General features: G+C 46.0%; 1 protein-coding gene across 2 annotated transcripts in view; it reads left to right on the forward strand.

Moving 5' to 3' along the window:
- The window catches only part of LOC137652228 (zinc finger protein 236-like), a 161,856-nt gene that overhangs the window by 54,364 nt on the left and 91,848 nt on the right, over nt 1-15,644 (forward strand). For both annotated transcript variants that reach the window (XM_068385463.1, XM_068385464.1), the window contains exons 12-13: nt 26-174; nt 11,301-11,381. In XM_068385463.1, the coding sequence (XP_068241564.1) occupies nt 26-174; nt 11,301-11,381 (230 nt within the window). The remainder of the gene's footprint in view (nt 1-25; nt 175-11,300; nt 11,382-15,644) is intronic.

Below are 15,644 nucleotides of genomic sequence, written 5' to 3' on the forward strand. Positions count from 1 at the left end.
CAATAATAAAACATTTATATTGCAGGTAATTTACGATGCCATATCAAAAGGGTTCATCCAGTAGATAAAACAGATCAGCAATTATTTGAATGTGAAGAGTGTTCATGTGTATTCAAACGAGCGGGAAGTCTGAATGCTCATGTATCAAGAGCACATTCAGGATCTGTGATATTGGTAAGTATAGTTTATTGAAAATATCTTCATTTCCTGAATTTAAAAAAATAAAGAATAGTAATCCCTCGGCTATCATGGGTGATCTGTTCGAGGATACCCTGCTATAGCTGAAAAAACTGCGATGTAGTTACAGAAACCTACATAATTTTTTCTTTTTAAAAATTGTTCATATTTTTGTTTATAAATTTAAGCTTTCATAAACCCTCCTAACACTCTTTAAACCCATTATACACCATCAAAAACTTTTCAAGCTGAAACTTACTTTTACTGTAGACACATCCTTACATCATGTATGTTTAATTGAAAAATTAAAATCTGACACATTAACGTGTGTACTGGTCGGCTAGGCTACGCTGTTGACCAAACTATATGTCCATATACTGTGGTAAAAAAAGTACCGCTGTATTTGAAATGAAGAGGATTTTGATAAACCTGATGTTCTACTTCAACTGTATCCAATAATAATGCACATAAGGCTGGAATTAAAATAGGAAGTGACGCAACACGCAACACGGAAACTCCGAAATGCAAGACATCTCACACCACATGTTACCCTGTCACAAAGGCATAGGCCTGTACTTACGTTTGTCAGTTGACACGATGGATTCCTTGACTGATGTTGCAATAGTTTTATTGAGTAAGCAAAGAAAAAATGCTGTTGCTGCCATGAGTATTTTCTATTGAGGAATAGAAAATGAGAATTTAATAAAAAATAATCTTCTGCTAACTGATAAAATATAAAGATACAATAATTGTGATAATTTAAAAATGTCATACAAGAATTGTGTGGAACTGAAGTCAATAGTGCTTCCATATTTGTAATCTGGGGGTTTTAATTGCTGAAAAGAGGTACTGTACATTATCATGAGAAAAAACCATCTTGATTCTCAGTTGAGTTTCAAATTAGTTTTAAAGCTTATTAGCAGCAGCAGAAACAGTAACAAAGAACACAACAAAACACACACACCTACACACACCTACACACAACACTACATCACCGAAACAATTACCAACACCAAAATAGCACAACAGCTGGATGAACAAAATTTTAATCTTTTAAATTATAATAAAATTTAATTTGAACATGTAAAATTCATAACACCAGGTTGAAAACGATGTATTTAATTTTCTTTTTTCTAAATCAAAATTAAATTTCATTCCTCTTTATAGAAATAAAAACATGTATGACAGCAGGTTAAACACAATATATTTTTTAAATCAGTGTCTTAATAGAATTGTATTCTAATTCAAAGAAATAAACAAAAAAGAACAGCAAGTTAATCACAATAGATATTTTTTTTAAAGGAAATTTTACTATTCAAGCAAATGAAAACTGCTTTCGAAGAACAGTTTTGCCCGACACGCAACACGAAAAGTAAACAGGTTGACTTTTGGTTGACACGTGACCATACACGTTTTCTGTTCCTGGCGTGTTGTTATGTTCTATGTGACACAGCCGGTAAAGATCTTTGATACCACTTTACTTTTCACACTTGACACCTTTCGAGTATTGTGTCACGCATGTCACGTCACTTCCTATGTGATTCCGGCCTAATATTCACATTTGTTCCGTAACCGAAATACAAACCACGCTATTTACAAAGGGTTACCTTTTAGCGTAGCTGAAATGGCGAGCCATTAGAATTTAACGAGGGTGTATTACCCCCGCGCTAGTTAGCGGGGGTGGGGGTGGGGGTAGGGGAGTGGTAGCTAGCTACCCCTCCTCCCTCTCACACACAGGTGAATACTCACTTTCACTTTTGGCTCGGACTGTGACAGACGTCTCTGTCTTGGTCCTCGCTTGGCAGCCATTGTTTGTTTTGTCTTTACTTAATCGCTTACTTTTCATTTACTCAATATATATGTAAACATGTTTTCATGTTTGTATATATATTTGAGTATAGAAATAAGTAAGTTTCCTTTTCAGATTTGTGTGTGTAGTGTACGATATCTACGTGGAGGCCTCGGCAGTTAGGCCACCACGGCGTAATTTTATGGGTGGCGATCGAGTTTGACTTATGTCTTTCTCTCTCTCTCTCTTGAGGTCATTCACCCTTTTACTACGTGTTACTACGCCCTTGTAGCTTCCTTTCCGTGTGGGGGGGTTGCTACGCCGTACGTTTGTCTCAATTAGTTATGAATCTAATTGTAGTTGTTTTTTGTTTTTCAGCTTGTAGAACGATTCCTTTCGGGGTTTTCGTTCTTTCTTTAGTGTTCATTCATTACATAATTACATAGTTACATAATTATAATTGTTATAATTCTGTTTTGGTTACAGCTCTCCTTCCGTGAGTGCAAGTGGTTGTGAGGGCACGTGCCTGTTGTGTAATTCTTGTTCCTTTCCCTCGGGATTCCTCTTCGGAGCCTTCCCGGGGGAATGAATGTGTACTAATATTATGTGTTTTTTTTTTTTACAGTTACCGATCTAGTTCGTTTCTGTAATATGGCAACGGTGTGAGCTGTCTGGTTGAGTTCTGGGGATTCGGCTGTTGCTGCCTCCCCCCTTGTATTTTCGTCAGGGGTGTGTCTCCTTCTACTGGAAGTACTCCCGTGACGACGGACAGCTCTCCAGTTCATTTTAGAACTCTCAGGAGGCTTGCCTCCTTGGGCGGGTAACTTTCCTTCCGAGGGAAGTTTTTCCTGTCCAGGCTTGAGTTTTTACCCTTTTGGGGGGTTCTTCTCTTGCCTTTTTTTCGTGCGACTATGCTCTTGGTGCTGAGCGGTCGCACCTGCAGTTTCGCTCAAGGGGCTGGGCAACTGAAGGAGCTCCTCTTCGGAGGATTACTCCTTTTAGGTCACTGGCTGACCAGTCTCTTCCACGAAGTGTTTCTCTTTCGTTCGCGAGAGAGTACACTCATAGAGACTCCTCTTCGGAGGTTTCTTCTGTTGCTGTTGCTGTTGGCCTCCCTCGCCGTAAGGCCCACCGTCCGCCTCATCGTAAGGGCCTCTCATCTCCCTATAAGGGTGCTTGAGGCGCCTTTTTGGATCTCCGTTTGCAGCCTACATCTCCTTTTTCTCGATCTTCCGCCTTGGTGCAAATGGACAGCAGTCTGATCTCGTCTTCCGACGGGCAACGGTCTTCCCGACGGACAACGGTCTTCCCGACGGACAGCGGTCTTCCGACGGACATCAGTCTCCCGGCGGACAACGATCCCTTCGGGGCAAAGGGTTGCCCCCACGGGGGTTCTTCCCTTAGGTGTCAGTGTTTCCCTGCGCGCCCTTCTGCTGTGTTCTCTCCTGCTCCTGCTCAGTGTTAGCACACAGGCGCTCTTCTGCTCATCAGCGCTCTCCTGTTCGTCAGCGCTTTCAAGATGATCATCCCTGCTGTTCCTGTTGGTTCCTGTTACGCGCCCTGTGCGCCCACGTTCGCCCTCGCGATCTAGAACTTCGGTTCAGGTCGGGGTCAAGGACTCTTCTTCTTTGCGCAGGCTTCCACGCGTAGCCTTCTGCTCGTCAGCGATCATCAGCTCACCAGCGATCATCAGCTCGCCAGCGATCATAAGCTCGTCAGCGATCATCAGCTCGCCAGCGATCATCAGCTCGCCAGCGATCACCTGTGTCTCGGCGATCTCCGGATCGCCCGTGTGTGTTACAGCCGGCACGCCAACGTTCTCCAACACTTCTGAAGGAACATGGTTCGCCAGCTACTAGCTCACCTGCGGATGCTGATCGCCATCGCGCGACCCTCAACTGCGGATGCTGATCGCCATCGCGCGACCCTCAACTGCGGATGCTGATCGCCATCGCGCGACCCTCAACTGCGGATGCTGATCGCCATCGCGCGACCCTCAAACTGCGGATGCTGATCGCCATCGCGCGACCCTCAACTGCGGATGCTGATCGCCATCGCGCGACCCTCAACTGCGGATGCTGATCGCCATCGCGCGACCCTCAACTGCGGATGCTGATCGCCATCGCGCGACCCTCAACTGCGGATGCTGATCGCCATCGCGCGACCCTCAACTGCGGATGCTGATCGCCATCGCGCGACCGCACACCTGCGGATGCTGATCGCCATCGCTCGACCCTGCGCATGCTGATCGCCATCGCGCGACCCTCAACTGCGTATGCTGTTCGCCATCGCGCGATTGCCCACATGCAGATGCTGCTCGCCATCGCGCGACCGCCGACCTGCGCATGCTGATCGCCATCGCGTGAGCCTGGCATGCTGATCACCATCGCGCGACCCTGCGCATACTGATCACCATCGCGCGACCCGGCGCATGCTGATCACCATCGCGCGACCCGGCGCATGCTGATCACCATCGCATGCTGATCACCATCGCGCGATCGCCCTCCTGCACATGCTGCTCGCGATCGCTTACCTTCGCATACTGCTCGCCAACGCACGATCGCTCACCTGCGCATGCTGCTCGACCATCGCGTCGGCATAACACAACGCGCCATCGCCAACCTGCGCGTTAGCGCTCACCAGCTCACCACCGATCGCTTGTTGATCCATATCGCCAGCGGTCTTCCTCGCCCACGCGGCAGCGAGTTTCCTCGCCATCGCGCTAACGCTTGCGTTCGCCGCCTCGGACTCGCTCTCATCCACATGCCCACCCTCACGACCGCTCGCCCGCGCGACCGCGCGACCGCTCGCCTGTGTGCCCGCGCGACCACTCGCCTGCGCGCCCATACGTCCACGTGCCTGCACGTCTACGCTCATGCGCGTCCGCGCCCATGCTCTCCAATGTTCGCCCACGCGCGAACCAACGGTTTTTCCATCGCGCGGACGGATGGTGTTCCGTCGCGCGAACCTACAGTGTTTCTTCGCACAAACGTCGGCTTATTTCTTGCAGTATCCATTGCTCGTCTATGGGTTATCGCTCGCCAACCACCAGCTCTCGCCCTTCCTACCACGCTCGCCCTCCTTCTGCGCTCCTTCGCTCACCTTCGTTTGCATTACCGCGCATGGGCGCTTCCACGTTCGCCCACGCGAAAATCTTTGAATTTCCGTTGCGCGAGCTCCAGGGCGATTGCGACCACGATTCCCAATGGGGTTTTCGCAGCATGGCCAGCCTGGCGAGTTCTGGAGCATATTTCCATAACACGGCCTCACCCCGTAAACGCAGAGCATGGCACTTGCAAGAATAGGAGAAACTTAAGAGAGATCTGAGCAACACTCCTCTTTCCTGAACCTGGGTTAGCCCTTCCCCGTCATTCCCTGGAAGGATTTTTGGCGGGGGGCTTTCCGTTTCGAGATTTCTCCATCGGACAAGGGGTGACTGCTTACCTCTTCCTCTGGGAGCTTACCAGGTTCTCTCCCTCCTCGGTTACGGCCCGAGGTTTGGTTCAAGGAAGCTACAGGAAGATCAGGGGTACTTTCCTCCTCTCGAGCTCAGGCACCTTGGCCTTTCGTCGTTAAGAATCTAACTTGCGGACAAGCTCGATGTTGTACCATCTGGACGCGCTGACTGAGGGCTTCCTTCGGATGTCTCATCTGTGGAGGTCAACGACCTCAGACACCCTTCCATCCTTGAGAAGAGTTTGTTTGTGCCCAAGGACAGAGACTTAGACAGCTGCTGTGCGAAGGAAATCGACTTCCGGTTTCACTCCTCCAAGGCTCTTTCTTCCAGACTCTGCAGGGCTCCAGCGCCCTTTTCTTTCAACCACGTCGGCCTAAGTTATCGGCTACGACAACTGGGACAAGGTGTCCAATTGCAGTTTCCTCCTGTCAGGAACAGATGGCACGGGAGACTCCCCCGGGGGGGCATAGTCCTAAAAGAAGTTCACGAACTCTAGGATTGCAGGTTTTTCGCTGGGAGGATGCTTAAGGTTACTCATCCGAATGACAGCTTCCCGATGCCCATTCCCGCACAATCTCTGTGATTAGCCAAGGATATCGCGCCTGCCGTCTCTGTCAGCGAATTCAGTGTCTCTGAACCTCTATGCCATAGCGTCAGCAGAGTTGCCCGGTTGGGCAGAATGATCCATACCTTAGGCGAAGGTCTTCCTTAGGATCATCGACGGCTTCAACCCCGGCCCCCTCAGTCGATCCTTTCTTGTAAGGAAGGATCTGAGAGGGGATGTCCGTAGTCGACCTCTCAGCCCTGATCAAGTTTGTCGAACAAACTTCGGCCAGCGTAGACCAGCAGAATCGATCAGACTGGTAACGAGACGACAGGATTCCTTAAACCCTGGATCGGAAGGACGGGTACTTTCAGTTTCCATTCCATCCATCTTCCAGGGTGCTCGTGGAATTCAGCCTAGACTGCAAGTATTCCTGCTTATGATGCAGTGTGGCCTTCCCGCCGTGGCATAGCAGGTTTGTTTCCCCAGAGAACTCTCCCTGCCTTCCTCTTGGCCGCTCAGGTACAGGCTTCTGCCTCCTCTGCTGTTTGGAGGGCTGGTCAACTCCGGTAGGCTTGGGTTCGACCTTCTTCAGCGCCAGGACATGCTTCCGGATGCTTACCATGAGTGTGGGCTCATGGTATTTTGCTTGGAGCCTTCTCTTCTTCTGCCTCAACGTCGGTTCTGGTCGGTACTTGGATGGGTGACCACCTGGGGACGCCAGATTCTGTTACCACATCCTCCGAGCCTTCCTTTCAGTTGACTGTGGCAAGACTGAGGAGAGTCGCAGTACCTGTTCTCAGTCAAGCAGAGCTTTCAGCCCTACCTTGGAACGTTTCCTAGTTCTCCTTTCCTCATTGACCCATCTATAGTCCGAACGGTCGCCTCAGGATAAGTTCCATGTGGGGCGATCCAAGTTCCGGTGGCTTCAGGCAATGTTTAACCGGACTCCCTGGCCCTATGGGACCAGCGGAACTATTAGACCTGCAATGGGTGTTGACCTATGGAGCCTCTTGATGGTAGTGGATATTCTCGTCCTTTCCCCACATTCTTGATGCGGTTCTTGGACTCGTCAAAGGAAAGGGGGGGGGGGGGGCATGTTCCGGTCCAGGCCTATGGTCAAGACCTGAAGGATACTTCTCCATCATTCAGGCAGGCTTAGGGGCCTTAGTCTGTTCCCTCTACAGATCCTACAGCTCCTGCCGAGTCGCCCCGTTGCGCGTCGACTTCATGATTCTGGCGTATTCTAACCAGCAGGGGACGCATTTTCACACCTTCTCATCTTGCAGTAGAGATACCGGGATGATTGAGATTCTCTCAATACCACCATCGGCTCTCTCATTCCAGGCAGGGGAATGTTCTCTCAGACTATCCGAGCAGAGCCTCGTAGAGAGAGTGTACCTGGGGGTCTTTGACCTTGGGGAACCAGCAAGTGCTGGTCTGGGGGACCTGATCGCGACAGCTTGGAACCTCAAGCTTCCGCTATTCTTCCCCCCAGTCTCAGACCCCGAGACTCTGGCAAGATGCATTCCGGTGATGGTGGAACAACTTCGACGCCTGCGTCTTCCCTCCTTTTTGTATGTGGACAATGGGTCTCAACAAGACCAGGTTGTCTGTCAACCTTTCAATGGGAGAGCTCCACTGGGACTATGCGCAGAACGGTTTCTGGACCCTCTGCTTCCCCTGACGGAACTCCCGGGAGAGCTTCTCCCACGGCACAGACTACTCAAGCAACCACACTGCGACATCTCTCCCAAACCGGGGCGTCGCTTCGGCTTCATGCCTGGAGACACTACGCTTCCTCCTCAAGAAGAGACAACCCGCTACAGTCGCGGTACGGAGGTCGCGTCATCTGCGATAGTCATCCTCAGGGGTCTCCCAGGCAAAGTGAAGAGTCTAAGGTGGTTGGTGCCGTGGGAGATATACCTCTTCCCTTGAGGCTTCTTCTCCAGCAATAACGGTCTTATTGCCTTTCGGCGGGAGGAAACTCCTTTCCGCTCTCGGCAATGAAGCCTGTCGCTCAGCCTTTCCCTGACCTTCAGGCTTAAAGGAATAACTTTTTCCTGCCCGCTGTATCTATCCTCGCTCATGCGAAGCTACGATCGTCCCTGCACTAGTCGGAGGAAGACCTCCAACTTGGAGCATGGCTCGGACTTTTAGTCCTTTAAGAGATCTTCTCAAGACCCTTTACGACAGGCCTCGGATTGTATTCCGCCTTGGGTCTCCTGCTCACTCTGGCCACGGCCAGTGTGTAAGCAATCTTCTTGGTCTCTTACTACTCCCCCCTTTCTAAGGAAGAGGGGAAGGCAACATTTAGGCTCGCTCCTGAGTTTGTTGGCTAGACTCAGAATCTGGGGGTCCCGGCCCTTCGGTCCGATTCATTCAAGATTTCGAGTCTCCATTCTGTATCTGATGTCCCAAGACCTTCTCTTTCTTGCCAGTAAAGGAATCGAGAGGTTAGCGCTGGGAACAGCTGCAGTTTGTCCTCAGTTGCAGCTGATTTGGGAGCACAAGAAGGGCATGGGGGGAGAGTCACCAGTATACCTCTTCAGCCCGGACTCAAGGACATTCATCTCGACCTGTCTCCAGACCCTCCCCCGTCACGTCGCCCTACAGCACGATGTTGGATACATCGCAACGTCCCTCGCCTTCGAGTAATACTACTCTGTGACGCAGGTGCTACAAGCTGGAGTCTGGAAGCGTCTAATGACCTTCGCAGCCCGCTTCCTGCAGGGCGTGACCCACAGGAGTCTCGATACGTTTTCTATCGCTCTGTGGTGGCTACACAACAGCTGGTCTAACCTCAGGCTCCTTTTTGGACAGGTAGCAGAAGGTTGAGGGCATTGTTATCAGGTTTTAGTCTGCATGAACGAAAGAAGTATGTCTGGCCCTTACTTCTTTCTTCATCATCCCCTCTACAGGGAAGCAGCATCCTGGTCTCTGCATAGCTGACCTCGAACCTCTGCAGGTAAACCATGCTTCCTTGTGTTCCGAGTATTGAGCCAATACTGTCGCGTCCCCCATACCCTGACGAGGTGGTATTGGGAACGTCCTAACCCAGAGTTCCTTCTGGAACTCCAGGTCAACTGCCTAGGACGGGTCACACTTCTTCCTTCACACACAAGCTTACGTAGGCCACATGGTTCCTTGCGGAGCAAGGAACTTGTGAGGTGCAGGGACTCCTTTTCTCGAGTGCGACTCACTCGGATTCTGAGTCCCCGGGTCAAGCCAAAGCCAGTATGGCTGGGGACTTTCCACCCTTCCTAAGGGGTAAGTCACCCTTTGTAAATAGCGTGGTTTGTATTTCGGTTACGGAACAAATGACAAATTCGAAGATAATTTGTATTTTTCCTAACCATACAAACCTTAGCTATTTACACATATTTGCCCGCCAGCCCTGTCCCCCAAGACAAGTCCTACCTCTAAGTGAAAGTGAGTATTCACCTGTGTGTGAGGGGGAGGAGGGGTAGCTAGCTACCACTCCCCTAAACCCCCCCCCCCCCCCGCTAACTAGCGCGGGGGTAATACACCCTCGTTAAATTCTAATGGCTCGCCATTTCAGCTACGCTAAAAGGTAACCCTTTGTAAATAGCTAAGGTTTGTATGGTTAGGAAAAATACAAATTATTTTAGAATTTGTCATATTAGTACTGTATCATATTATGAAATAAAAACATGGAATATATGTCTTTTGCATTGTTTACATTTATAAGATGATCGAGATTACCATCAATACTTTTCAAATCAGCTGATTAAGGCAAACCACTGAAGGAATTTTTTTCTCATTAGCAGAGACAATATTACTTGAACTTTCGTTTTTGTTTTAATATATAAAGGTAGAGTATGTAGTTATTAGTAAAAATACTTTCTGATATTTAATTTAATTTCTATTTTAATTACATATTGAAGTTTAAGGGTATTTTATCCCAATTTTAAGGGTGTTTTATCCCTGATGCCAATGTAAAATAGTATTATGATCTTCAGCTTTGCTGTGCTTGATTACAAAGCTTAGGAAATTTTTCTCCAATTCGTTAGGTGCTTTTCAAGAGCACGTGTCTTACGTAAGGTAGGACAATCTAAAACAATCGAAATGAAAGAAAGATCGTTTTTGTACAATTTGGTTTTCATTTTCATAAAGAGAAAAAAGTAAAGTACAATAATACATGTTATCTAATCGTATTCTACTGAATGTCATTTGTAACAACTATGGTAATTGTTTACTATCCCACAAAAGTTGAAGTGCAAGCAAAACAGCTGTTATCCAAATCTATTGTTCATAATGAAACTGCTATTTTTCATTTGGTTGTGGATAGCTGTATGGGTTACTAACATTACTTCTATCATTCTCTTCTCCTTTTCAACTTATTGAATTAGAAGTTGAGATAAAAGGGCAGAGTAAAAGAGGTTAGTTTATTAGAATTTGGTCTTAAAGTAGGAACTCGCATGATACATGAGGTCGCAAGTTACAGGAGTATATATAGTATTACTGTAATATATAGGCCCCCAAATAACTATTTAAAAAAATAATTAAAATATGAAAATTATAAAACATCTCATAAACCCACTATATAAATGGTAAAATATAAGAATCTGTGATGTATTGAGGAAGCGGTAAGTGAATCGCATGTGCTGAGGATTACTGTACACTGTATTTTCTTGATTTATTAATTTGTTATTTATTATACATAAATAACCAATATTTATTATACATATGTTTGGTAGCAGAACTTGAATCTTAAAAAGATTTTCCAACTCTAAATACTCTAGAATGATGTGTTTTTCATTATCACGTATCCTTCCAAATGCAGATAACACAATAATTATGTCTAAAAATAGTATCAACTAAAATATTGATTCTTATTTCATTCAGCTGCCTAATTTGTTGATGAGATATTGAATTCTTAATTTTGAAAATACTGTACTAAAATGCCTAAAATTATGGAGAAGGTAATTTTTATATGTATTACTGTACTGTTTTAGTTTTCATTGAGGATTGCAGCTTGTCTCAATTTGATTCATAGATATAGAAGTTGTTTATGGGTTCAAAATTAAATGTAAATATTGCAAAATTATGAAAAATATTGTCATATCTGATAATCTTTAAAGCATGCAAATTTTGAAAGAAAGAATGAAAAAAGTTAGTTACTACTGTTCAAATCCACTGTATGTTAATAGTCTTAAATTATTGGAAATAGTCATCAAAGAAAGGTAAAGAATAAAAAAAGTTAGTTACTACTGTTGAGATTCACTGTATGTTAATAGTCTTAAATTATTGGAAATAATCATCAAAGAAAGGTTGTTGATTTTAACGCTTCCTTTCTTTTATGCCAACAGGGGATTGATGTACCACAAGAGATGCGCAATGTGTTAAAGGAGATGCAGGATTTAGAAAAAGCTAGTCAAGACAGAAAAAAGGTAAGATTATTCTTGTTTCACCAACATTTTTGTATTTTCTTAAGGTATTAAAGCCTAATTTAAAGGTTGAATGTAATATACCAATTGCTCTCATAGGCTACATGTAATTACCAAAAGTATTGAGAGTAATAAAGGGATTTTGACGAAGGAAAAACCTTTCTGGGCGAGGAACCTGTGTCGCTCCGTGAAATGCTCCTTATAGCACCATTTCTAAGGCATAAATATTGCTAAATATACCAGAAAAAAAAGGATGCATGGAATGCCAGGAATTAACCCAGCTCGTTCACTCAATGAGTGTCGGTATAGTTACGTGGGCGTGATAGAACCATGACCATAGGTCCCCCACCAGTTAGACCTCTCCTTCATCAACATAAGTCATGGTTTTCATCATCTTATGTCTGGTTTTCTCGTGTGTCTAATTCATCAGAGGTTTTAATTATTGAAGAGCTTGTGCAAAAAGAAAAGAATTTTAGATTAATTTCAGTATTGGAAAATGAACATTGTGTGCAATACAAATTTTCTAATAATCTTCTATATACCTTTAGTTAGGTAACAGATACCCATAGATGGCATAATTCCATGAATTGTTAATGTCCCCTTCTGGTAACACTACTTGCTGTCCCTGACCAAGTCTCTGCTGTTTTTGTGTGGTCCACCCACTGCTCTTATCAAGTCATCACTTCATTTGGTCAACTCACGACTTATAGAAGACTTCTAAACAACTGTGAGTTGATGAAAGATGTTTAGCCAAAGCTGAAAGATTCACTTTGCTTTAGAAAATCTTTCCTTGTCAATTCACTGCCATTTTGAAGTCTACTATAAGGCAGTGAGTTGATCATACTGTATAGAAGACTTTGATATGCAATATAGTATTGTACTATATGTAGTGCGTATTACTGTAGCTGTACAGTGTTACAATTGTATATTAAAGAATGAATAAGATGTCATAATATTATGGAAGCACTTTAGAGGGTATATTAAGGGTACATACTGTACTGTATAATTTAAAAGAAAACACCAGAAAGTACCATTGAAAGCAACGCCCAGAAATAAACATCAGTACATGTGCACTGTATGTGTACTTTACTGGTTATGCCACGAACAGCTTGCCCTCATTCTTGATGGTAACAAGGTTGAAAAGCTTTCACAATCTGGTGGTCTGCTAATGCTGTCTCCTCAGTCATCTTCAGATTTTTCATCTAACATTGTAGCTTGAAATTAACAAACTATCCTTTGCTAGCTTGGAAAGGTGTAGGTGGTATAGCTAAGGGTGTTTCATTGGTGTTTGGTCCTAGTTACTCAACCGTACCCATATAAGTTTGGAATATACTGCCATGTCGTTTTGGTGCAAGTCCTATATATATGTGAACAAGGCATTGTCTATCTGGATCATTGCCTTGTCCCTCACAACTGCTACATGATTAGCACTGCATGGGGCACCTGCACTTATGGCAGCAAGATTTTTTGCCTCATTTTTCTTGTTGTACCATCAGTATTCTTGTTCATGAGGAATAATTGTCCCACTGTGGTGTGAGACATACCTTCTCTACATCTATTCAGCACCTCTACCTTGAGTTTCTAGGTCATTATCCTCTTCTGGCTCTTAGGGGTAGTTGGTGAAGATTACAAAGCTCTCATAGGGGCCATGGCAAACGTACACATGAAGCATAAAGATGATTTACATGCAAGATGTTTACCGAGTTAGTTTGAAGGATGGCACACTGCTGCCTGTGGGCCAAACAAACTAAACAAGAATGTCAGGAAGCGAACCAATCATGACAGAAGGGAAACATGAGATTGGCTTGTTGCTGCCAGTGGCAGCAGACAAAGCAGAACAATAATTACAAAAAGCGAAACAACATTGATGCTGCGAGAAGACGCTAAAGAACAAAATACGTAGAAGGTTTTGAGGGCCTCCTCAGTAAATAATTGGATCCATGAAACACAAATGTGCAAATGGAAAGGTCTGACTGTAATGTAGGGTGTTTCTGCAAATCTTGAAGCTCACTATTTTATGAATAGAACTTACCTGGCAGTTTTATATACATAGCTAATTATCTCTATTTCGGCAGAATTTTTCTAAAACTAGGCAACCGCCTTGTGGTGGTTGGGTGGTAACACCCGTTAAAGGGTGGTAGGAGGAATCATTCCCGTTTTCTGTTCTTCAGTTCATCTCTGCCGGCCGGATCGATAACACGTTGGTCCGTCATTAAGAGTTTTTCTTCGCTTTCCCTGCTCGGTGTACCAGTCTGCTTTTTTGGTGAAGTACTCTGATTTGGGGTTTTGGCGATCGTTGTATTTTGTTTTCTCTTAGTCTTTTTTTTTTTTTGCTGTTTTTCATTATGAGTGAAAAGAGTCATTACCGTATCTGTGCGAATGAGGAATGTAAGGTGAGACTACCCAAAATGGCGGTTGATCCTCACACTGTAGGGGTTTTATTTGTGCCCTTGATAATAGGTGTGGGGAATGTAAGGTTTTGGATGAGAAAGATTGGTTAATTATGAAGCGCTATGTGCGTAAGCTAGAGCTCGATAGAGTTAGGAGAGCTTCTAGGTCTAAGTCTAAGTCTGTTAGTGGTAAGGAAGACGAACTTAGCGTAGATTTATCTATTGATCCTATTATTGATTCCTCTTTGGAAGTTGATCCTTCCCTTGAGGTAGTAACTCCTGCACCTCCTACAGGTTCCGTATCTATGGATGACCCTCGGTACGCTAGCCTGGCGGCCGAGTTGAAGGCCATTAAAGAACAACTGGAGGCCTTTAAAGGTAAGGAAAGTGAAAGTGCAGTGGAGGTGGCGATTGACCGAATCTGTCATACCCCTAGGCCTAGACCTCTACCAAGCTCCCAGGACCAAGGGAGAAGGTACGTCGATGACCGAAAGGGGGTGAGAGGTACGTACCCTCGGTCAGCCGTCGCCTCAGACAGTCCTGTTGTCGATTCCCAGGCTGCTCTTGACCGTCACGGGAAAGACGTGTCGGACGTGTTGTTTTCTTCTCCGAATTCGTCCAGACGTAAATGGAAGTATGAAGCTTCTAGACCTACTAAGAGGAGATGGAACCGCGACGAACGGTCTCGTTCTTTCTCTCCCGGTTCTAGCAGTTATGAACCTTGTCCGTCGGAGGATGATTTCGACTCCATGCCTGTGAAAAGGACGAAGCCTGCTGCCGAAGATACGAGTGTTATTCGTCAGCCCCCCCCCCCTTCGGGTCCGCAAGACCCAGCTGATGTTGCTAAATCCTTTATGTCTGTCATGCAGGAACAACTTTTGACTTTAGTACAAGCCTTTAGCCGCCCTCACGCCCAGTCTGACAGACGTAAAGACGACTCGTTGCCGATTAAGAAGTCTGCTTCTAAGAGAGAACGGAGTTCTTCTTTAAAGAAAACTTCTCCCTCTCTACGCCAGGATGAGGAATGTGTGCTTTCGCCAGGCGATACTTCTTCGCGATACCAGGGCGATACGTTTTCTCGTTCTCGATACCGGGACGATACCTTATCGAACGACGCTGCTTCTCGTTCTCGATACCAAGACGATTCCGCCTCCCGTTCGCTTCGACACGACGATACCTCCTCTCGTTCGCTTCGCCACGACGATACCTCCTCTCGTTCGCTTCGCCACGACGATACCTCCTCTTGTTCACGACGCCACGACGATACCGACCCTAGTTCTCGACGCCACGACGATACCGCCTCTCGTTCACGACGATACCGCCTCTCATTCTCGCCGCCACGACGATACCGCCTCTCATTCTCGCCGCCACGACGATACCGCCTCTCATTCTCGCCGCCACGACGATACCGCCTCTCGCTCTCGACGACAGAACGACTCTGCCTCTCGTTCTCGGTTCCAGGGCGATACCACCCTGCCTCTTCGGGACGATACTGCCTCTTGTCCCAAGGATTCTTCTAACGCGGGACTCCAGGATGCAACCCGTCTTTTGCAGGATGATGCCTTTGATTTGCCCTTGTCGGGTTCTAAGGATCCTTCTTTTTCGAAGGATATTGCGTATGTGGATCAGGACCTCGAGGATGTTTCTGATGACGATGATAATCCTGCCGACGCTGTGGGAGATTACAAAGTTCTCTCTCGCTCCCTTCTTGAACTTTTTGGAGAGGAATTCCAACCTGCTGCCCCTCAATCTCCTCAGTCCCAATTTAACAGAAAGAAGGCCAAGAAACAGTCGGCCTTCATCAAGATGAAGCTGTCTATCTCCGCAAAGAAGGCTCTCACGAAGATTGATGACTGGATGATGGAGCGGAGACAAA

Source organism: Palaemon carinicauda, chromosome 13 (genome assembly GCF_036898095.1).
Source record: "Palaemon carinicauda isolate YSFRI2023 chromosome 13, ASM3689809v2, whole genome shotgun sequence".
In the NCBI taxonomy this organism is placed as follows: Eukaryota; Metazoa; Arthropoda; class Malacostraca; order Decapoda; family Palaemonidae; genus Palaemon; species Palaemon carinicauda.